The following is a 23,001-nucleotide window of genomic DNA, read 5'->3' on the forward strand; positions in this document are numbered from 1 at the left end:
ATGGACATCAAGGCATTGTCTGGGCAGTACTACATGTGTGGGGCACAGGTGTGAAAGGCTGTGATGTGGCACATTACTCCTGAGTCGAGAAGGCACCAGATGTATGATGAGATGTGTACAGATGTTATGTGTGACGGTGCAATGTGTGCCAGGCATACCCTTAACTCCTTTGACATGTGTGCATGTCGTACTGCACACTTGGGATGAGCGTCACTGGCATGGCACGGGCAACAACACACGCAAGTGTCCCCTGATGCCCGCTACAGGGGTTACCACACCAGACATGTCACTACCCACGGTGCACGATGTGACTATGTCATGTATGTGGGGTGTGTTCCCATTAGGTTGATGTTGGAGCTCCCTCAAAAGCATCAGCTGTTGCAGCAACCAACATGTGTCTGTGTGTAGATGGACATGGCACACAGTTACGCACACCAGGCCACATGTGGTATCGGATGTGAGGTGCGTATGTATGCATGGGACACAGAGTAGCGTAACAAGGACATGTCTGCATCCTCTCTATGAATGTGTGGTGAGTCATCACATGTACACCTTCATGGTAAGGTGTGTGGGCTGTCCTAGTGTAATGTCATGTGACCTGTGGCTCTAGTGTTCCGCTACCAGTCTCTGCAATCGACATCCTACTTCTGCTGATGTGTGGATGTATGTCACTCCTGTGTTGCGTCTGGCTGTTCACTTACACTGGGACACAGCTAATCCCATGCCATGGCATGTGGAGGTTCACTATCTCCGTGTGTAGCTGGGTCTTGGTAGTAGTGTCACCTGCCAGCCATACGTGTCCAGGGCATGTGGCACATACCTGACTCCGTATGTCTCATATGTGTATTGACAGATTAACATGTGCTCAGCACCAAAAAATTGTTGTTGTAGTGCACTCACTCTTCCTTGTCACTTCCAAATTACTGCAGAGCGCCGCCTCTTCCCCGAGCAATTCCGGACTTGGCTGCCATGCGGGAGAATGATCGGATCCGGAGCTACCGCTTCCCCCAACAGTTGATTCTGGAGTTGACGGCGAGACTGGCACCACACCTGCAACCGCTGCACAGGTATCCTACTGCACTGACACCCAAGCTGAAGGTAATGGCAGCCCTACATTTTCTTGCCACGGGTACCTTTCAAAACACCATAGCTCATGTTGGTGGCATGTCCCAGAGCATGTTCTGCCGTGTGCTGCATGATTTCTTAGAGACCATGTTGCTTCACATGGATGAGTTCATCCATTTCCCAACCCCTGAAATGTTGACTGGGGTCAAGCGTGGATTCTATGCCCTGGGAGGGATGCCCCATGTCATTGGGTCCATAGATGGGACACATGTGGCTTTGGTACCACCACAGGCACAGGAGGTAGCGTACAGGAATCGCAAGCACTACCACTCCATCAATGCCCTTGTGGTGTGTCTGTCCAACATGGTGATTTCACATGTCTGTGCTCGTTTTCCAGGATCAGCACACGATGCCTACATCATGAGGCGTAGCAGGGTGCCTGAAATGATGACGCAGCTGCGCAACGAACGAGCATGTGTTGTTGGTAGGTACACTCTGTCTGTCCTGTATTTTGCGTAGACTTCCAGCACGCCCGCTTCTCCTGTCCTACTTATGTCCATGTGCTTTCCATGTAGTGGACGCTGGCTATCCCAACATGCCATGGCTGATCACACCTCTCCGCAACCCCATCACGCCGGCCCAGCTCCGCTACAACACCGCCCATGGCCGGACAAGGCGAATGATAGAGAGGACATTTGGCCTCCTGAAGAGCCGATTCCGATGCCTCCACAAGACCAGCGGCACCCTCCCATATGCCCCGGCGAAGGTCTGCAAAATCTTCATGGTCTGCTGCATGCTGCACAACATGGCAGTTGAGAAAGCTGTGCCACTCATCCTGGATCAAGATGATCAGGACCATCCACCCGTGGAGGACGAAGGTCTTGGCAATGGGGCTAGTGATGTGGAGGATGTGGTTCCGCAAGAGGACATCCGGACTCGGCTCATACGCGACTTCTTTGCTTAGTGGTGAGTACCAGTGTCTGTGTGTGCACGCATTGGTCCCCGTGTGGCATGTGTTGCGATGTGTGTGTCCATCTGCATGTATGGCACGTGAGTCAGAGGTGTGTGTGGATGTGTCACTGGAGTGATGGTGCCAGTGATGTGTATTTCCCCAGTCATAATGTGACCTGGCATGTTGTCATCCTTACATGTGTCGAGTACATGCACATGCAAGTGGCTGTGCTTTTTGTGGCTGACTTCTTGTGTGTCTCTCATCCCCAGGTACTTGCGCATGCCATCTGCTGGTTGCATTGTTGTGGCACTGCTTTTCCTCATGGACACGTCATCGTGTGCTGAGTTTGGAAGTCTCCTTAGGGTAAGGGATGCATCAGGGGTGTATTGGGTGTGGCAGTTGTTTACGATGTATGCACACTGCCCCTGTCGATGTTTGGTTCCTCTGCAGACATGTCGCATCACCATGGTACACATGACATGCAGCTGGGTACACCTGAATAGATGGTCAGACTTGTTGACCGTCATCAGTGATGGGATTGTGGAATGTGATGATGGCATCAATGTGTGTTACACTGCCCTTGGACACATACGGTTTGCATTGGCTTGACATGATGTGGGACTTCCACATCAGCGGATCAATGGTGTATGGCAGTCTCTCCGTGAGCAGCAGGGGGTGTTTAGCTGTTAGCCGACACTTGTGTGCCAGTTCCATGGCTATCACACATTTGTGCTGCAGAAGGGGGGTGCCAGTGTTGGACCCACATGTTACTCCACATGACCCGTTCATGTGTACTCCGAGTTGCCTCTGCAATCCCGAATACATGACTAATAAAGGTATCCCTATGCCTCCAAGGTGCCTGTTCTCAGTCAATGCTGGTGTGTTGCCACGGTGCATCCGGCATGTCTGGCATGGTTTTCCGTGATAGTGGCTATGTGTCTATGTGTAGAGTAGCAAGATGCAAGCTGTTTGTGTGGGATTAGACTGTGTATTGTGCATGATGTCCATGACTGTGTGGGTATTGTGACATGTGCCATCCCCATGCATCCAACTTTGGCCAGGCCACCATTCTCTGCATCCACCTGACTCAAGCTTGCAGGACATGGTTCTGCCACCTGTCCACACATACCTGGGTGCCCCCCAGGACACTCCACATGATCCCTGACCTCTGCGCATGGCTGTCGCTGTACTCAATATGTCTGTCGGCATAGTTGTGCGGCCACCCCCTCAGCTGGTTGGGTCCATCACGGGTGTGTATGGGGCTCCATGTCTGTCTTGCCTAATACAATGTGACCCATGTGTGTCCGGTGCCAGACTCAGGCCCCAGGGTGTGGATGGTTGAAGTCAAATGAGAACTCAGGCATGGTTAGACTTTACAAGACACATGTAAGGTAATAATGCAATCAGTAGGCATCTTCTCTTTATGGTGTGACTTTTTATTTTGGTTGGGGTAGGGGGGGGTTTGACATGAGGGGCTTTCCGGGTGTGTGGAATCCAAAGTTCACTAGGGGAGTTGGTGTCCTTGCCATTTGAAATCCTCAGAGTCCATGCCACAGTCTTTGTCAACATTGGTCAGACAGTGACCAGCAAGTCCATGTGGCAGAGAATGTCTTTTGCTGCTGTGCTGCTGTTGGTCCAGTGGGCCAGGTGCCAGGCCAGGTGTCCTGGGAGATGGTGCTGTTGCGCCGACCCTCACGGTCTTTTCCGTGGACGACCCGCCCTCCTGCGGGGACCCTCAGAAGCAGGCCGTGACGATGTTTGGGATGCTCCATCGGATGTCTCCTCCTCCTCCTCCTAATCCCTCCCTGTGGGTGGTGATGTTCTACGCCTGATGGCACAGGGAGGGTTGCCCATGTTGTCGGCCATCAGACGGAGTGTACTGTGAATTCCCGTGAACACCGTCACGAGCTCAGCCTGTCTGTCCTCCATCCGCCGTTGGTGTCGCAGTAGACAGGCATGTTGCTCCGCATGTTGCTGGGCCTGCTGGGTCTTGATCTCATCGAGGGTCCCCTTCATATCGTTGAGGGTGGACACAACCTGGGCCATGAACGTGGTGTCCTGCCGGTATGTGTCCAGGATGTTTCGGACATGGGAATATACCGGTTCCCCAGCCAACCGGTCAGGCTCGCGCCTCCGCCGTCCTCCACTCCCACCACCCCTGCCCACTTGCACCTGGCCTGCCCTTGTGGGCACATCGGGTCTCCGGGACCCCTGAGGGGTGGCATTGGCGTTGTCGCCTGCCTCCTCCTGGGTGCCCGGGACACTGTGTCCCTCCTGGCCAGCCTGGCTGCATTGTGGTGGTGGGGCAGGGATCCTGGGTGTCTCCTGGGATGTGGCAGGAGTGGGGGTGGTGGTTGGCCCAGTTGTACCTGATGCAGGTGCTGCAGGTCGTTGGACACCAGAGGGGTCAGGTCGGTCGGGGTCGGGTTCATCCACAGAGTGGTGAGAGTCGTCGCTGCCGGTGGCTCCGTCATCCCGCCGAGCCGGGTCCTGTGAGTCTTCCCCCCCAGTGTTGGGGGGTGATCCACGACGTTGACCTGTGTGTGAGAGAGACAATGTTAATTTTGTTCCATGCAACATCCATGTTTCATTGGTTTCAAAGTTGGCACATTTCCTCTGGGAATTTGGATATGTCTTGCATTCCACTCACAGTGCACTTGTGCAAGGGTATGTCCCTTGGGCACAGCTTTTGTGACTTTACCTATGTGTGGCACAGTCTTACTTGCTGCGTCAATTGTGACTGCAGTCAGCAGTGGAGTGGGCAGGTGTGGCGAGCCATGCATTGGCGCCTTCCGTGTAGCACTGTACGTGGGCACATGGAGTGGTTCCACACACTTAGATAATGCAGGTAGCTGTTGTTGTGCTCGTGCACAGGTTGTGACATGGCCCTGTGTTTTGCCATGGAGAAGAGGGGGGGTTCTGGCACTGGCCACCCTTGTCTACATGCACGCAGTCCACCTGCTGACGAGCAGACATTCCCACACACCACAAGGCTGATTTGCTCTCCCTGTGTGTCCCTTTCTCGCTCCCTCTCTGTCCCCCTCTCCCTCCCTCTGTGTGTCAGCCTCCTCCCTCTGTCCGTCTCCCTGTGTCTCCCTCCCTCTCTGTCCCCCTCTCCCTCCCTCTGTGTGTCAGCCTCCTCCCTCTGTCCGTCTCCCTGTGTCTCCCTCCCTCTCTGTCCCCCTCTCCCTCCCTCTGTGTGTCAGCCTCCTCCCTCTGTCCGTCTCCCTGTGTCTCCCTCCCTCTCTGTCCCCCTCTCCCTCCCTCTGTGTGTCACCCTCTGTCACCTCAGCCCAGCTTCCTCGGCACACACTGTTAGCAGATCTTTGAATGGCCCTTGGATTGTTGATGTGAGTTTGTTTCTGATCTCCAGGCACCCATTGGGTGTAGTGTCTGTGTCTGCGCTGCTGCTGTGGTGGTGTGTGCTGCCACTCTTTCACAGTGTTGGCTGTTCATTAGCTGCTGTCATGTGCAAGAACGTGCCGTCACCCCCATGTGTTGATGCAAGGCGTTCGCCATTTGCTGGCAAGTCATTCCTGTGTGGGGACACACTGTTTGTCTGGCTGTGACCTAGGCCATATGGGCAGGGGGCATTGTTGTCTGCTTCTGCTTTGCACTATGTGATTTTTGTGGCCCACCCTCCCGCCATCCGGCTTACCGTGTCATGTGTTGGTGTTTTCTGTGGCCTGTGACTTGACATTGTCCAGCTGGGTGCATGGGGCATGGTGGCGCCAGTGGCATGTGCGTGTTCATGGAGTGTGGTTGAGTCATGCGATAGCTTGGGGTGGGTGCGTGCCTGATTGTGAGTTTGGTTGTGGATGACGTTCCCCCCATGTGAGGTGAGTTGTTTGTGTACTCACCCGGGTCTCGGAGTCCTTCTAATCCGTCGACTGCCACCAAAGGCAGTATGGCCATCACTCTCTCCTCCCAGGAATGGTATTGTACGGTTCTGCGGGGCGGCCCTCCTCCAGTGACGTTGGCCTGGTTGTGTTCGTCCGTCATTTTGGCTCGGACCCTCCTCCGCAGATCGTACCACCTGGCTTGGCATTCATGCCTGGTCCTTCTGGTGTCCGCAACAGCATTCACAGCATCGACGATCGTCTGCCACATGGCTGTTTTTTCTGAAATGCTGGTCTGTCTGACCAATGTTCCAAAGAGGTGTGGCTCAACTCTGAGGATTTCATCGACAAGGACCTCCAACTCTCGGCTAGTGAACTTTGGATTCTTGTTAGTGGGCATGGTGAGGGGTGTGGGTGTGGATGGTGGGGGGGGTGTGGATGGTTGTGGGTGTGTGGGTGTGGTTGTGCAGGTGTGTGTGTGAATGTGATGAGGGGGTGTTTGTGAAGGTGTGTGTGTGAAGGTGTGCAAGTGTAAGGTGTAGTAAAGGTTCTAGTATGGTGCTGTAGGTTGTCTGTGGGGTCTGGCAGCAGTGAGTCTGTTGCAAAGGCTCATGGTTTGTGTGTGTGGGCCCTTTTTATTGGTCCATTGGTGGGTGTGGCTGAGTTTGAAGCTTGGGTGGGTGTGTTATAAGGAGTGGTTGTGTTTTGGGCCTCTGTTTTGGATTTTGGTAGTTGCAGGTCAGTGAATGTGTTGTTTTTGTGCTTGTTGGACATGTTTTGTGGCTTTGTGCCATTCAAATGGTGTATTCCTGTGTTGTTTTGCTTTGTCCTGGTTGTGTACGTGCGTTTTTAGCGTGTGTGCGGTGTGTACATAGGCCATTTTGTTGTACAGTGCTGTCCTTGTGTCTGGCTTGGTACGACTCGTACATGCGCGATGTTGTGTGAAGGTGGTGATGTTGGGGCCTGGGGTGCGCTCCGTACTTACACTGTTGGGGTGGGGGTACGCTCCATGCATACGCGGGTGGGGGAACGCGTCGTACATACACGGTTGGGGTACGGTCCGTACGTACGCGGGTGGGGGTACGGGTCGTACTTACACTGTTGGGGTGGGGGGTACGCTCCATACGTACGCGGGTGAGGCTACGGGTCGTACTTACACTGTTGGGGTGGGGGGTACGCTCCATATGTACGCGGGTGAGGGTACGGGTCGTACTTACACTGTTGGGGTGGGGGTACGCTCCATGCATACGCTGGTGAGGGTATGGGTCGTACTTACACTGTTGGGGTGGGACGTATACGTACGCGGGTGAGGGTACGGGTCGTACTTACACTGTTGGGGTGGGGGTACGCTCCATACGTACACGGGTGAGGGTACGGGTCATACTTACACTGTTGGGGTGGGGGGTACGCTCCATGCATACGCGGGTGAGGGTACGGGTTGTACTTACACTGTTGGGGTGGGACGTATACGTACGCGGGTGAGGGTACGGGTCGTACTTACACTGTTGGGGTGGGGGGTACGCTCCATACGTACACGGGTGAGGGTACAGGTCGTACTTACATTGTTGGGTTGGGGGTATGCTCCATACGTACGCGGGTGAGGGTACGGGTCGTACATACACCGGTGGGGGTACGACTCTAACGTACACGGGTGTACATACACGGGGGTACGAAACGTACACGGGTGTACATACACGGGTGGGGGTGTACATACACGGGTGGGGGTACGACTCGAACGTACACGGGTGTACATACACGGGGGGTTCGACACGTACACGGGTGTACATACAAGGGTGGGGGTACGACTCGAACGTACACGGGTGTACATACACGGGGGGTACGACTCGAATGTACACGGGTGTACATACACGGGGGGGTTCGACACGTACACGGGTGTACATACACGGGTGGGGGTACGACTCGAACGTACATGGGTGTACATACACGGGGGGTACGACTCGAACGTACACGGGTGTACATACACGGGGGGGTACGACACGTACACGGGTGTACATACACGGGTGGGGGTACGACTCGAACGTACATGGGTGTACATCCACGGGGGGGTACGACTCGAACGTACACGGGTGTACATACACGGGGGTTCGACACATACACGGGTATACCTACACGGGGGATTCGACACGTACACAGGTGTACATACACGGGTGGGGGTACGACTCGTACGTACACGGGTGTACATACACGGGTGGGGGTGTAAATACACAGGTGGGGGTGTACATGCACGGGGGTACGACTCAAACGTACGGGGGCTGGGGGGGGTCGGCGCGTATGCGGGCACATGTCTCCATGGTTGCTATGGGAGTTCGGTGCGGACGGTGTTTTTTCCATCCGGTTGTAACATCGGACGCACGGGATGGATCGTGATTCCGCGGTCGGACTTCACTTTTCACATTTGTACGGTAAATCGTCCGGGGACGTGTCGGACACATTTTCCGACCCGAGGACGTGTGGGGAATTATTCCCAATGCGATTTGTATGGTCTTTTTCCCATGCGAATCGTAATTGGCAGTTTGTACGGCACTTGTACGAATCGTACGGTAAAAAGACCGGATACGAGTCGTACGGGGAATTTTTTTACCGGATCGTGATCGGCACCCAATTGTTTTTCAGGGCAAGACACAGTACTCTACAGGCTAATTTTTCAGCAAAACTAAGAAAACCTCTTTCCTTGTTTCAGCTCCGGAGCCAGAACTGTTGTGTTCTTCAGCATTGGGATTAACACATTCTGGTGCGGAGTCTGTCTCTTCTCGTTTGGAAAAGGAATTAACAGAAAATCAATTTTCCTGGGGATGCCTCCGAAACTCCGAACATAGTCCTGAGAAACCACCTGATTTACCCAACTGTTTTTCAACTCCTCCTGGCATTACTTGGAGAATAAGCACAATATTTCTCCAACCACCTCCAAAGAACCCTGTAATCTGGCATAGTCAGGAAAGCTGATTATTCGAAGAATTCTGGCAAGTCTAGAAACATCTTTTGACTCCCTGGGTTGAAAACAGGATTTCTTAGATGATGCCTTAAGTATTCATTAGGTTTCTAGGTTTTATCATAGTTTTTGAACTGGTGCTTAAATGGCTGCTTGTGCTTCCTACTTTTAAGAGAGATTTTGATTGCTTCCTCCATCTCTTATCTGTAAGAAATTGGGTTATTACTTGTGCCCGATTTGAGGCCTGCACAAGTAATAGGTCCATCATATTCTCCTCACTGGGAACCAAGCACCTCATTGTAGCACTTGAATATCTTAGAGTAGCGAAGCAGAGCAACCCAAGGACTACTCAGTGGAGGTGGTGTGAGCGAGTCATCACTATTCGCTGGCACACGATAATAACACTCAATAAGTAATTGTTCAGTCAGTGCTTTCTTTGAAAAAGAAAAAGTACATTTATTGCACACACTACTAAAAAATATGCGTTAATTTACAAATATATGCATCCGGCAGATGGAATTACCTTGCTGACATTCATAAATCACATTTGTTCCCTACTGGATTATGACCCACTCACTCCCAAATCTCAGTATTTCTCCCACCAACACTAGATAGGAAAAACAAAATATAGGGTTATATTACTTTAAATAAAGCAGGCATGTGGGCTTTGTAAAGGGGTCACATTAAAGTATAAGACAAGCCCATTGTCTTTGTCAAGGGGTCACCATATCAAAATATAAGGTAAGTCTATAGGCTTTGTCAAGGGGTCACGAAATTAAAATACCAATAACCAAATGTTACAAAATCAACATTATATAATTGAAATTAAAAACCACGTTTAAATGCAACCAATATTGCCAATACATCACTGCAATGTTTAACAATAACCACTGTTAGCAATATACTGTCAATAATGCATTAAAATAAAGAGAACGTGTGTCTGAGTGTTTCTTCTGCCACTTTAGGCACCATACAATATAGCCACATTAACAGCTTCTAGGAGGCTCTGCTCTCCAAGCTGTGAAGCAAAAACTCCAGCCTAGGAAGTGCTTGAAAATAAAGAACAATCATTTGCAATGAAATAGGTCTCGCATTTACGAGAGTTTGAGCTATCGGCATTGTTAATGACAATGGGCCCGATTCACAGAACAAACTTAAGACTAAATCCTAAACTTAGTACCATTCTGGTATTCACAGAATGCACTTAGTACTTCTGGTATTCACAGAATGAACTTACTACTTTTGCTATTCACAGAATGAACTTAGTACTTTTGCTATTCACAGAATGGATTTACGACTCCTAAACTTACGTCCGCACTCGGGCCGGAAATTCCGGCCCGGAGGCGGAGCTTCCGGCCCGGAGGCGGAGCTTCCGGCCCGGAGGCGGGGCTTCCGGGCCGGAGGCGGAGCTTCCGGGCCAGAGGCGGAGCTTCCGGCCCGGAGGTGGGGATTCCGACCGATTTAGCTATGGCTGAAATCTCCATCTCCGGGCCGGAAGCTCCGCCTCCGGGCCGGAAGCTCTGCCTCCGGGCCGGAAGTCCCGCCTCCGGCCCGGAAGCTCCGCCTCCGGGCCGGAAGCTCCGCCTCCGGGCCGGAATTTCCGGCCCGAGTGCGGACGTAAGTTTAGGAGTCGTAAATCCATTCTGTGAATAGCAAAAGTACTAAGTTCATTCTGTGAATAGCAAAAGTAGTAAGTTCATTCTGTGAATACCAGAAGTACTAGGTGCATTCTGTGAATACCAGAATGGTACTAAGTTTAGGATTTAGTCTTAAGTTTGTTCTGTGAATCGGGCCCAATGCCTTTTATTTATGTGTTGTTTTTAAAAGAGATAAATAAAAGGCATTGTCATTTACAATGCCAATAGCTTAAACTCTCGCAAATGCAAGACCTAGGCCTTTGCAGTCATTGTGCTCTCAGGAGTGGGCAAACCACTCCTCCCCTGCTCGCAGAGCTGCCCCGCTCACCTGCAACTAAACATAAAATGGTAATAACGGGAAGTTATTACCGTGTTATGTTTCTGCTTCTCACACTGCGAGAAAGCAGTGGGGCGACGCTCCTCCACCCTAGTGGAGGAGCGGCCCCTGATGGGAAGCCCACTAGTGCTCTGCCCTGCTGGCTCCCCGCCTGGTTGACACTGCACTGGGGATGAGTTCCCAGGCCCCCTCTAATGTTACACTGATGCTCAGGGAAATGGGGGACCTTGGTAAAAAAATTATCATTCTGGGAGGAGGCTCCATGTATGTCTGATCTCCTAAAAATATGTAAATAAGTATACGGAAACTCCGAGGGCTTGCCCTCCCAAGGGGAAATCGAAGAGAAAGTTGTGTCCCAGGCACATATTTTCTTGGCTTAGGCAAGTTTAAAGGGGTGAATCTCTAAATGTGCATAACTCTGGCTGCACTTGCCCAATTTCACTGATCTTTGGTTCAGTGTATCTCTAGTACTAGGTCTAGCCACCAGGAACAATTTCAGCAGGCTGTCTGACCTCAAAAGGATTGCTCTACGGGGTAAGCTGGTTTCACGGGCTCCCTGCACCAACCAACACCTCTCACTCCATAGTCTCCTAGTCATCTTGCAGGGCATCTGGGGGTCAAGTCTTCCCCCAGCTGGTCCTCAGGGGGTGTAAAACTGGGCAAAGCACTCAAGAGGTTTGTTTGCCATGGTATTTCTTTTTTCCTAATGAAATCTAGAGGTAAAGCCAAGCTTCAACTGTTCTTCTGCTTTGGGTGGTACACTCTAAATTACCCTATAACTCTTATATTCGCAATATTGAGCTGTGCCTAACTTTTGTGACGTGGTATTTGTAAAGTGCTGTGTAACTTAGTAACAAGGTAGCCAGATTGCTTTTCAGAAAATACTTTATATTCAGACAAACATATCAAACTGAAATCTCCACATCCAAATAATCCAATGTAATGAGGCAAGAATTGGAGCAATCATGCACAGTTTTTTTTTAACCCAATATTAGGTGTGGGGCTGAATAAATACACAATAATAATTGTAACCAAGTACCATAAGACGGGAGTGAGAAGAAATCAAAGGCCCAACAGGACTTCCTTAAAAAACAAATTACAAACAGAAAGGCACTGTGGTCCTTTAAGTGCCCATATTTTTCCTTCGCAAAATACTGTACACTGTCTGTGACTGATTAACTGCTCTGCACTACAGGGTTAGGGTAAAAAAAAATAACGCTGTACCCTCCCCCATTCAAAGTAGCATGAACCACCATTAGGCAATTATTATGAAACAATACTATTAGCTGAATATTGGATCCTCAGGTGTCAGAAGGAAAATATGTCTTGAGCTGCCTAAGGAATGAAATTCGCTTGTGTGCTTTGTGTGCCTTATTAGTGCAGTGTTTGAGGAAAAACAATTTGCTATACAAGGGAGAAAAGAGAGTGTAAGCAGAGGACAGTGGGGGTGAATCCATACACAGTTAAAATGTTTAGTTTTTACCTTTGTAGAGACCTTGCCCTATTTTGGCATGGAGAAAAAAACTATCTTTGTAATATAAAACCTGTCCTGACACTAATCACATATAGAAAACACTTCAGGTGTCCTTAAATGACACCAGAAGACATAACAAGGCTGGCTGTCATGAGCGTCAATGATACCAGCTCCTATCAATGGCATTTGTACTCTTGCTGCTGCCTTTGCTACCTCTGATCATGAAGGTGATGAAAGCAGTGGGAGAAAAAAAAAGTAAACAAAATCTAAGAGTCCCATTTACTTTTTGCAGTTTTCACTCCTTGTCCAACACCTATCCTTCAGCTGTATATCTTGAGGGACACAAAGTCAACTCAGTTATGTCATTATGGGAGCGAAAATAATATCTCAAAATTCAAGATATTCCAAAATTAAGAACATTTACAATTTTACCTTAAATAGTTCTCCCACTGTAGGACATTGGGTGAAAAGGCACCCTCACTTACATCAATTTAGTAGAGTACCAAAAACACGTAATTGAGACCAATCAATAATTGATCTTTAGATCTGGAATGAGCTGAAGAGTTCTAATACATACATTTCAAAATAATCAAAACAGGGTAAATGCCAGGAAGGGTCAACTGCAGAGTAATACATAGTAGTCAAAATCAAAAAATCATTCTAAGTTCCAAATAGACACAGGTTGTACAGCATCCTCAGTAGCATCAAGGAAAGCAACACCTCTCTCAAATAATCTGGCTCACCCCCAGAATCACGAGTTTCTTATACACAATTGTTGCATAATAAATTAGCAAAACAGCTAAAACATCATGATCTACCCACATGTAAAAACTCTTTGGCAAATCATGAATATGAATGTCATTACCTTGCCACACAAGTACTATGACTGTAGTGGTACTTTTCATTGTTGTCATCGGAGTTGTAGGAGGTACTGGTTGACAATACACCCCATCTGGAGGAAATGAGTTGATGCAGTCACAGCCCTTTGGTGAGCTGGAACAGTTGGGCCTTGCAACACAAGTGTCTGATGGCCAGTTGTAGCCATCTTCGCATGAACACTGAACTGTAGTCGCATTTAGGTAGCACTCTGTAGAACATAAAAAAAGAGTTATGCAAGATATGCCTAGGACATCTGCTAAACTTTAGATAATCCAAATTACTAGCATATGCTGCTCAACTATATTTCCAGTATGTCGCACTTTGCATTAAAATGTGAGCACTATATTCAATTACTTGAAGACACACTCAACGTAATTCGATCTATTCCTCACACAAGTGGAACTTGTGTGAACATGCTTGTGATTATGTGTATAGTTTTTACTCAATGTTTCATTTATGATTCAAGTACACTTTTCATGTAAAACAGATCTGCTCTATTCAGAGGGCGACACTTGGAGAAGCTTGGTACTCCTGAAGTAGCACAAAGAAATTGATTTGGTGTGACTTACGTCCTGTACAGTGGAAATGCCTCCACCATTTTCTTTCTATAGTGTTACAGCCTGTGCCGAACAATGTGCCTGCCATTAAAGACCCTTTGCTCAGGTTCTGGTCTGAGCTGCCAGCAAGGGCCTCTAACTAGGCAGAGGACCCTTCAGGACTGGTATAGTACAAGGCAGAGGAATATAATGTTATCAGAACATTCCATCCAAAGAGGATTGAATGTTCTAAATGAAACAAAGTGAAATGTAACGATAGACAGAAGGAAGGCGCACAAGGCCCATTCTAGCCATTAACCCCCTCTGCCTCAGATATAATGTCTGTTAAAGGCCTTGAACACACTTTATCTGCCTGAGACAAAGGCAAGGACATATAACAAGAGGGTCTATGATAAGGGAGAAGATCTTTAAAAACCTACTGAGGTTAGAGTGTTCTAAATTAACAAGCATTGGCATGGCCAATAGGTCTGCCTTTGGGACCATATAAGTGGTTAGCTATGCAGCACAGAAGCTGTGTGTTTATAAATATTAGAAATAGACAGAGCAACTAGTTATTTCGTTTGTGAGAGTGAGATAGGTATTTAGTTAGTTAGATTGAGAGTTAGTTAGTGAGAGTGAGAGTGAGAGAGGTAGTTAGTGAAAGTGAGAGAGTTAGTTTGGTATTTAGTTTGAGAGTGAGAGAGTTAGTTAGTGATTGTGTGAGAGAGTTAGTTACTTCATTTGTGAGAAAGTGAGTGAGTAAGCCATTTAGTCAGTGAGTGTGCTTGAATGAGATAGTTAGTGAGAGTGAGAGAGTCAGCAGTGAGGTAGTGAGAGAGAGTTTGTGTTTGATAGTGATTTAATTAGTGAGTGTGAGAGAGTTTGTTAGTGAAAGAAAGTTATAAAGTTAGTTATTTATTGAGAGTGAGAGCGTTAGTGAGTTTGAATGTGAGACTCAGTTAGTGAGAGGGAGAGAGTAAGTAAATTAGTGATAGTGAATGGTAAACAACGCTTACCACGAAACGTTTTCCCCACAGGGAATTATAACGCGGTCGTTACAATGACCGTGTTTTAATTTCCCATACCATTACTACGCAAGTCGAAACAACGACTTGCGGAGGGGGGATTTAAAATCCAACACCTTCCCTAATGTCCGCACAGACTGGAGTTGGAATAGTAAATTAGACTATTCCAACATATAGCGCCCCTCCCCTCCGCAAGTCGTTGTTACCACTTACGGGGTAATGGTATGCGGAATTACAATGCGGTCGTTGTAACAACCGCATTGTAATTCCCTGCGGGGAAAAAGACTGCGGGACAACGAGGCATATTCATAGTGAATATGTTTTTTTTAATATGGGATGGGCTGAAATAATAGGAGGGTGAAGGTTAGTTTGTTAGTGTGAGTGTTAGAGATTTTTGTTATTGAGAGAGTGAGAGTAAGTTAGTTAGTGAGATATTTAGTTAGTGAGTGATAGAGTTAGTTAGTTAGTTAGTGTAAGAAAGTGAGAATTATTTAGTGTGTTAGTTTGTGAGAGAGTTAGTTATTTGGTTAGTGAATTAGTTAGTGAGAGAGTTAGTTAGTGAGAGTGAGAGAGTGAGTTAGTTAGTGAGAGAGGATGCTAGTTTTTCTGAGTGAGAGTTTGTTAGTTCTTTAGTTTGTGAGACTGACATAGTTAATTATTTAGTTCGAGTTCGAGTTAGTTAATGAGTGTGAGAGACTTTGTTAGTTACTGAGAGTGACAGAGTCAGTTAGTTGTTTACTTTGAGAGTGTGCGAGTTAATGAGTGTGTGAGAGAGTTAGTTATTTAGGTAGTGAGAAAGTGAGTGAGTTTGCCTGTTATTTAGTGGGTGAGATTGAGTGAGAGAGTTAGTTAGTTAGTTAGTGAGAGTGATAGAGTGAGTGAGGTAGTGAGAGAGAGTCTGTTAGTGTTATAGAGAGAGTCAGTTAGTTAGTGAGAGTGAGAGAGTTAGTGAAAGAGAGTACGAAAGTTAGTTAGTTATATATTGAGAGTGAGAGAGCCAGTGAGTTAGAATGAGAGAGATAGTTAGTTAGTGAGAGTGAGTGATTTATGGAAATAGTTTCAGCGATAGAGTCAGTGACTGTGTTATTGAGATTGTGTGAGTTAGTTCAGAGACGTTTTAAGGCATGGGCAAAGTGAGCTCTGGCCCAGGACCCCACCTTTTCAGCGGGTCCCCTCTTTGATGCAGCCATCTTTGTTCTGCAGAGTATAGTCATGATGACCATGGGTCATTTTTAAACAGATTGTTTTAAACACCGCGTTGCTTTAATTTAATTTTAATGTGAGTGATGTGTGGGAGTCTATTACAGACATTCTTCAGGACAATGTTTCTGTTTTTCAACCCTAGTAACATCCATATAAGAGTTTGTTTAAGATCAAAACAGGACCTCACAAACGAGAAATGGGTGGGGATTACAAGATGATTTGCTATAATATTAGTGAGCTGCTGCTGTACATTCTAATATTGAAAACAGGTCACTATTCTTAAGTATTAAATGTAAACACATTTAGAATATGGACCAGTGTGCCTGTACACTTTTAGTGACCTGGCCAAAGAGGGCACTAAAGAGCTAAAATTAGATCATGACCCCAAGCTGTTCCGAACAGGGGCCCCCAAATCACATTTTGGCCCAGGGCCCCCGAAATCCTTAAGATGTCCCTCAGTTAGTTAAGTTAATGAGGGTGATGGAGTTATTTATTTATTTAGTGAGAATGAGAGAGGTATTAGGTTAGTTAGTTATTGGGAGAGTTAGTGACGTATTGAGTGACAGTGGTAGAGTTAGTTATGCAGTTAATTTGTAGGATGAGAATGAAAATGTATTGTTGTGAGATGTTTTAAGTCAAGACTGGAGGAAGTGCAGAGAGAGTGAGTGTATTTATGAATGCTTGGAGTATGTGATGGTCATTTTGACCTGCAGGTATTGCTTTACGTGAAATAGCACTAATAGTAATGAGTGACACAGAAGCATTGTGGCATTTGTCACTAGGGCCATTATTTTGAAAAAACATTATTGTCAATGTAATTTTTTATCCTTATAAATCGGCACTGTAATAATTGCAGATTTGCCCGAGATTTGCCCAAGATCACACCTACCAATTCTTCTGGCCACAATTCCATAAAGAAATGGAAATTCTACATATTAGTAACTCGTAAACCCATTTTCAACAGCGTACAAGGTCTAAGCAATCATTTTGGGTTCTGGGTAGGGTAGTGGTTTGAAGGACGACAATGCGCTTGATGTATAATCCTTCACTCGGTCAGTGATGTAAAAATGGCAACAAAAGACACCTGCAAAAGGACAGACAGAGTTCTATCTACTATCAGTTTTACAAGGTGGAGCTTTCCGCACAATTCTAAAAGTTACTTTTCCTCTAGATTCAGTATAACTGTTAGAGCAAAAGGAAAAGGGCGCCCACCGGAAGTCCCATAAAAAAGCAAGAAACTCGACTCAAATTGCTTCCAAAAGACTACCAAGTGTAGCCGCCATCAGGTCTGTCGTGGTATGAAACTTTCCAATAGTTACGGAATGTGGTTGAATGGGACTCTGCCTGGCACAATCTAGAGAAACTTTTGCACCTTGTAAAGATCGTTATCAGCGGCAGGAGATGCAAATGCGGCATTGATGGAGGTTCACTTAGGGGTGACGTTTTAAACAAGCATTTGCAATGCAATAGGTCTCGCATTTACGCGAGTTTAAGCTATTGGCATTGTAAATGACAATGCGTTTTATTTATGTTTCAAAAAACCAAAACATAAATGAAAGGCATTGTCATTTACCATGCCAATAGCTCAAACTCGCAGAAATGTGAGACCTGTTGCATTGCAAATGTTTTTTTTAATTAGAAACGTTGGAAAAACTGTCTGCCAGTCACCCGCTGTGACAGCAGAATACAAAGTTCAAGAACATGCTCAGTTGGATCACTAAATTCAGTCCTTCCAAAGAAACATACAATTCCATGTCATTCTTGCTCTGTCATGTTCTGCTTTCTATTTGGATGGAACAAATTTGCCTACTGTTAGCAGAGGTGTGTACAAAGAATCTTTGAAATGTAACTCTTTGCTGTGCCCCCGACATGAAGAGAGGGGTTGGCCTAGCGGCTAGGGCGGTCGACCGCGAATCTGGGGAACCGGGTTTGAGTCGCGGCAACGACGCTGAACATCCTGTGATTCTGGGCAAATCACCTAATCTCCCCGTGCCTAACAGAAAAATTAATGTGTTCTCATGTAACGCAACTGGTGTTATGTAAAGCGCTCCGATACCGGATCAAGTTCGCGCTATATAAAACTCCGTTAAAAAAAAATGATTCACTACACACTTATCTGCTTTTGCCAAGTATGCGCTCGCAGGGCAGGTAATCTGACGGACATGTTGTATATTTCAGAATTACGGAATACAAATTGTTTTGATCGTTGTCCATAACAATACACTTCTGAAATAGATGCCTGCTACGCAAATAAAGGCCTGTAGTGTTTGCCCCTGGAGAAAAAACATTTATTTGATTCTCTACAGAGTCATCGCTAAGCATGCGGGGATGTTTAAAAATATAAATACACGTACAGGTATACACGACATGGGCTTAGGCCTGTCGACTAAAAATTCAAGGCTAAAAACAAAACAAGCCATGGCGATTGGTCTGCAGAACCAAGTATTAAAAATACTTTGTAAATGCCACGGACAAACTGTTTTCTTTTGGCAAAACAAATAAAGGTCATACTTTCACAGTGAGAGTAACTGGAAAGCTATGCTTAAAAAATATTACACCGAACTGAAAACATGCTAAATGCATTTTTAAGACTGTCATACTTTAAACTGTTTGTTGAAAAGACGTTGCGATGTTAGTCTATTAACACTAATCAGCTACATGTTGTAGAGAGATCAGACAGACCCGGAAGCACTCTGTCAATTTCACTAAGGAAAGTGGATAGTGGCCTGAGTAGAGAAAGGTTGTTTGCTGATCTCATTCCTAAAATTCCTTACCTCTAAAACTGCCTTCGACTTACTGCTCGCTAAACAAGCAGGAAGCGGGATAAAGGAGGGGCTGGCATATGGTGAGCACTTTCGTGGCCGCTTTGATGTTCTCAGTGGCCGCGCGGCTCACTGAGAACATCATAGCGCCCGCGAAATGTACACGCAGGCTGCCAAATGGTGCGCGCGCCCAGCGCACATGCACTGTAGTTGGGGGCCTGAAAAGCACTTGTTTGGACTTCCAAATACCCGTTCTCTATAGCTCTCGGCAGAGCAGCGCTAAAGCGCTGGCTCAGGCGAGTCCTAAAAAAATTCTGGCAAGTTTGTACCTGCGTAAAAACAGAGTCCAAGAGATTTTGTTGTTTTTACAATGTAATAGTTTGTTATCTAAAACGTTTACCAAAATACTCTTCCTAACACTGCTTTCTTTTTAAACATCGATGATAACATTAAAACAGAGGGGCATATTATCAAGGACGTCGTTAAAAATTATCGCCGCTTTAGTGGCAGAAAACTGTCGCTAAAGCGGCGATAAAGGGCTTGATAATATGCCGCAGAGAATTCCAATAGAAGCCCATGTTCTGGTGTCAACATGGGCTTCTATGGGAATTCTCCAGGGCATATTATCAAGCCCATTATCGCCGCTTTAGCTGCAGTTTTCTTCCGCTAAACCGGCGATAATCCTAACGCCATCCTTGATAATATGCCCCAGAGTCCGCTAAACAAGTTACAGTAAAATAGCTTTTATGCGCGCTTTGCATTCCTTAGCAAACAGTCCCCAATTAAAATATACACACATTTAAAGGCATACAGACGCTGAGGAGGGACATAACTAGATAGTGCATAAACGTTTTGGAAATATAAATAAGGGTGTGAGGAAACGCTAATTAGAATGAGTGCCTCAGGTGTTGGTGTGGAAGGAGGGGGTCTGGGGACACATAGAGGAGCAGCGGGTTATACAGTTTACAAAAGTGTGCATGACATGGTACTGTCCCTCGCGTTCCTTTGTATCGGCACGCTAAACACTCTCACAGGGTATCGCCTATAAATAATAACATACACCCCATAGATTGGTAGAACTGTTCCAATCTCAAACTCTAAAAATAAAGTCAGAAAAAGTACAGTTTCACTGTGAGAAAGTAAGATTCAGTGGCTCAAAGTAAGATTCAGTGGCTCGTTGTTTTGCCAGTCTAAAAAGCTGAGGCACAGCAATAAATAGTATTTGCGCAAGATCACAGGGGCATATTATCAACGGCCAGCGATAATTATCGCTGGCCGTTCATAGCGATAGAAAAATTATCGCCAGCTATCGCTGAATATTATCACCATGATAACGCTATATTTATAACGCATAGCGCTATGGCGATAATATTTCAGCGATAGCGGTGTTTTCAATGGAACATCGCTGGTTTTCCAGCAATGTTCCATTGAAAACAGCGATAACATTGCTGATAGGACCCTGTGGTCCTATCAGCATAATCCATATCCCATTAAAAGTATGCCTTAGTCAGGAATTTAACAGGTGTTAAATTCCTGAGTTAAGGCTGAGGTAGCGTGATTTTTTTTATCGCTGCATCTCCTTGTTAATATCGCGAAGCTGCCTTCACGATATTAACATGTGTTGTTTTCACAGCCACGCCTCTTTTCCATCTCATTAGCGATGCGAGGCGAGGCTGTGAAAAAACGGGCTCTACATCAAGGAAACACGCGCTAGCATGTCCTTGATGATATTGCGATATAATTATCGCCGCTTTTCGCCCAAAAACGGACGCTAAAGCGGCGATAATTATATTGCCAGCCCTTACTAATATGCCCCACAGTTTTGTAAAAACGATAACTCACACCTACCATATCTTTAGGCCACAATCCCCTAAACAAATGGGATTCCGACATATTTGTAACTTGTAACCCCCTATTCACCATCGTAGAATTCGAAGCAATAAGTTAGGGTTTAGAGTACCGTAGTATTTTGCAGGACGTCAATGCTTTTCATATATAACCCTTTACCATTGTCAGTGATGTAAAAATAACAACAAAACACAACCAAGGACCACGAAACGCAACTCAAATAGCGCGTATTATTTCATTGCGTGCTAATAAGGTATCATCAATAATGCTGCACTTCTTAAGTTCTTCGAAAGGAAACCAGGCACACCTGCCCCATGAGCTGCTGTTTCCTAAAGCAGACTTCGACTCAGTGCCCACAGATTGAGCATCGCTGAAAGATGCATTTCTAAAATAGTCCTTCTTGGCAAAGGAGGTCTCGCTTTGCATTCATGAGAGCACTCTGGACCAGGCTATATTTTTTTTATTTAATGTTTGCCCTGGCAGCCACAACAAGAAAAACAGCACGTTGCAATTCATCAAACTACCACCGGAGGGAAGCAGAGGGCAACAAACCTCTCAATGAATGTCTAAAACCTTCCCGGGAGTGGTGCGTGCATGCGCAGTCTGCTCTTTTTGGAAGCACTACACTTGTGCTTGTGACGCGCCCCTGCCCGCTCCCACAAGCTGGGTGCCACCACAACCACAAGTGTGTGCTTCCAAAAAGAGCAGAGTGACGGCTAAAGGTCCTCCTAAGCAACGCATGCGCGCTGCGTAAGCGAGACCTAAAAAGGGAGAAACTGCAAGACAAACATTGGATGGTGATTCGAAGAACTATAATAGCCATTGCAGGACATAAGCCACACCATTGTTTTCAATGGAGCTCTTAACATCTTCTGTGGTCCAGAATAGCCTGCTACAGTGGTCCATAAGGCTATTAGAACATTCTGCCCCATAAGGGTGTGAGAAGAAGATTATTAAAAATGCAAAAAATAGTTACAATTATATATGCAACATTAACATGCAGTTTATTTTTACATTAATTGATATTTAGAAATGTGCAAAACAGTAAGTAGCCATATTTATTGGTACTAGGCTTTAAAGTGTTTAAAAAGCAGCTTTTCTTCATAAATGATTCGACAGAGAAATGCTGAAATCGACATGAAAACTGTTTAAAGATTTACCTTTCCATGACTGTGCCTTTTTTTTAGTAAAAAACGTTGCATAATTCTGCAAAATGTTTCTGATTAATAATAAAGTCTTGAAGTGTTTACTAAAGAAACTGCATCGAGATATGAAGTAATAGGGAATACTTGCACAACAAGGTAATGCTTGAATAGAAATGTTAAGCTTTTTAACACATCTTTTCCACGTATTATAACGCAAGATGTGGTGCTGAATAATTTCTCATTATAAGTTGAAGTTTCTGTTTTACATAGTACATTGTTTAACTAACATACAAATTATTTTATTAGAAGGTTAAGAATGCAGTCAACTTAGAGGAAACAAGGTCTGAATCAAAAGGTCTCGAATATAGTCACAATTGCAAATACTGTTTCACCCTACATGATAACTGTCTGTAGTTCATTGTTCAATACCTGGGAAAGAAAGAGGAGAGCCTGTTCTCAGAAGAGTCATGAAAGCCAGAAAGCCAATTGGATGAGAGGAGAAGAGGTAACATGGACTGCAACATTTATTTTCAACTGTTTATATGAGTGTGTATTCCTCGAGTTGGTTAGACCCGCTTTATCCCATTTTATCCCACACGTTTTATACTGGCTCTTGAGGCTGAAAGCTGATGGCTTCATGCAGAATGCAAAAAGCTGACATATAACCTTTTTGAACTTATTGCGGTTTGCTACTGCTACTGCATGATTGTTTTGCTTTATTTACTTGGGACTCTTGAGTTTCAGAAACTTCTCTGTATGGGAAGTTCTGCTGATATTGATTGATTGAATTTTACCTTTCTGCTCTATCTCACTCTTCCTCTTGAGCTTGAACACTTTGTGGGCTCTAGCACAATGTCCATCCCATTCTCAGAATAGGGACTTTTCCTTTATGGATCTAACCATAATTTTATGATCAATTCTGTTATTTAACTGAAATATTGAACTAATTGAATAAAGATCAAGAGATTTTACTAAACCTTTGTTGAATATAAAACTCTTGAAAGTAATTTACACTCTCAGGGGCCGATTCACAGAACTAACTTAAGACAAAATCCTAAACTTAGTACTTTTGGTATTCACAGAAGTTAGGATTTTGTCTTAAGTTTGTCTTAAGACAAACTTAAGACAAACTTAAGACAGACTTAAGACAGACTTAAGACTGATTTAATACTGACTTAAGACAGACTTAAGACAAACTTAAGACAAACTTAAGACAGACTTAAGACAGACTTAAGACAAACTTAAGACAAAATCCTAACTTCTGTGAATACCAAAAGTAGTAAGTTTAGGATTTTGTCTTAAGTTAGTTCTGTGAATCAGGCCCACATTATTCACTTATGTGATAACTA

General features: G+C 45.8%; 1 protein-coding gene across 2 annotated transcripts in view; it reads right to left on the reverse strand.

Annotated features, from left to right (window-relative positions):
• Nucleotides 1-23,001, reverse strand: part of LOC146816680 (adhesion G protein-coupled receptor F5-like) — an 873,687-nt gene that overhangs the window by 422,478 nt on the left and 428,208 nt on the right. For both annotated transcript variants that reach the window (XM_085610573.1, XM_085610572.1), the window contains exon 5: nt 13,120-13,341. In XM_085610573.1, the coding sequence (XP_085466699.1) occupies nt 13,120-13,341 (222 nt within the window). The remainder of the gene's footprint in view (nt 1-13,119; nt 13,342-23,001) is intronic.

This window comes from Triturus cristatus, chromosome 6 (assembly GCF_964204655.1).
Source record: "Triturus cristatus chromosome 6, aTriCri1.1, whole genome shotgun sequence".
NCBI lineage: Eukaryota > Metazoa > Chordata > Amphibia > Caudata > Salamandridae > Triturus > Triturus cristatus.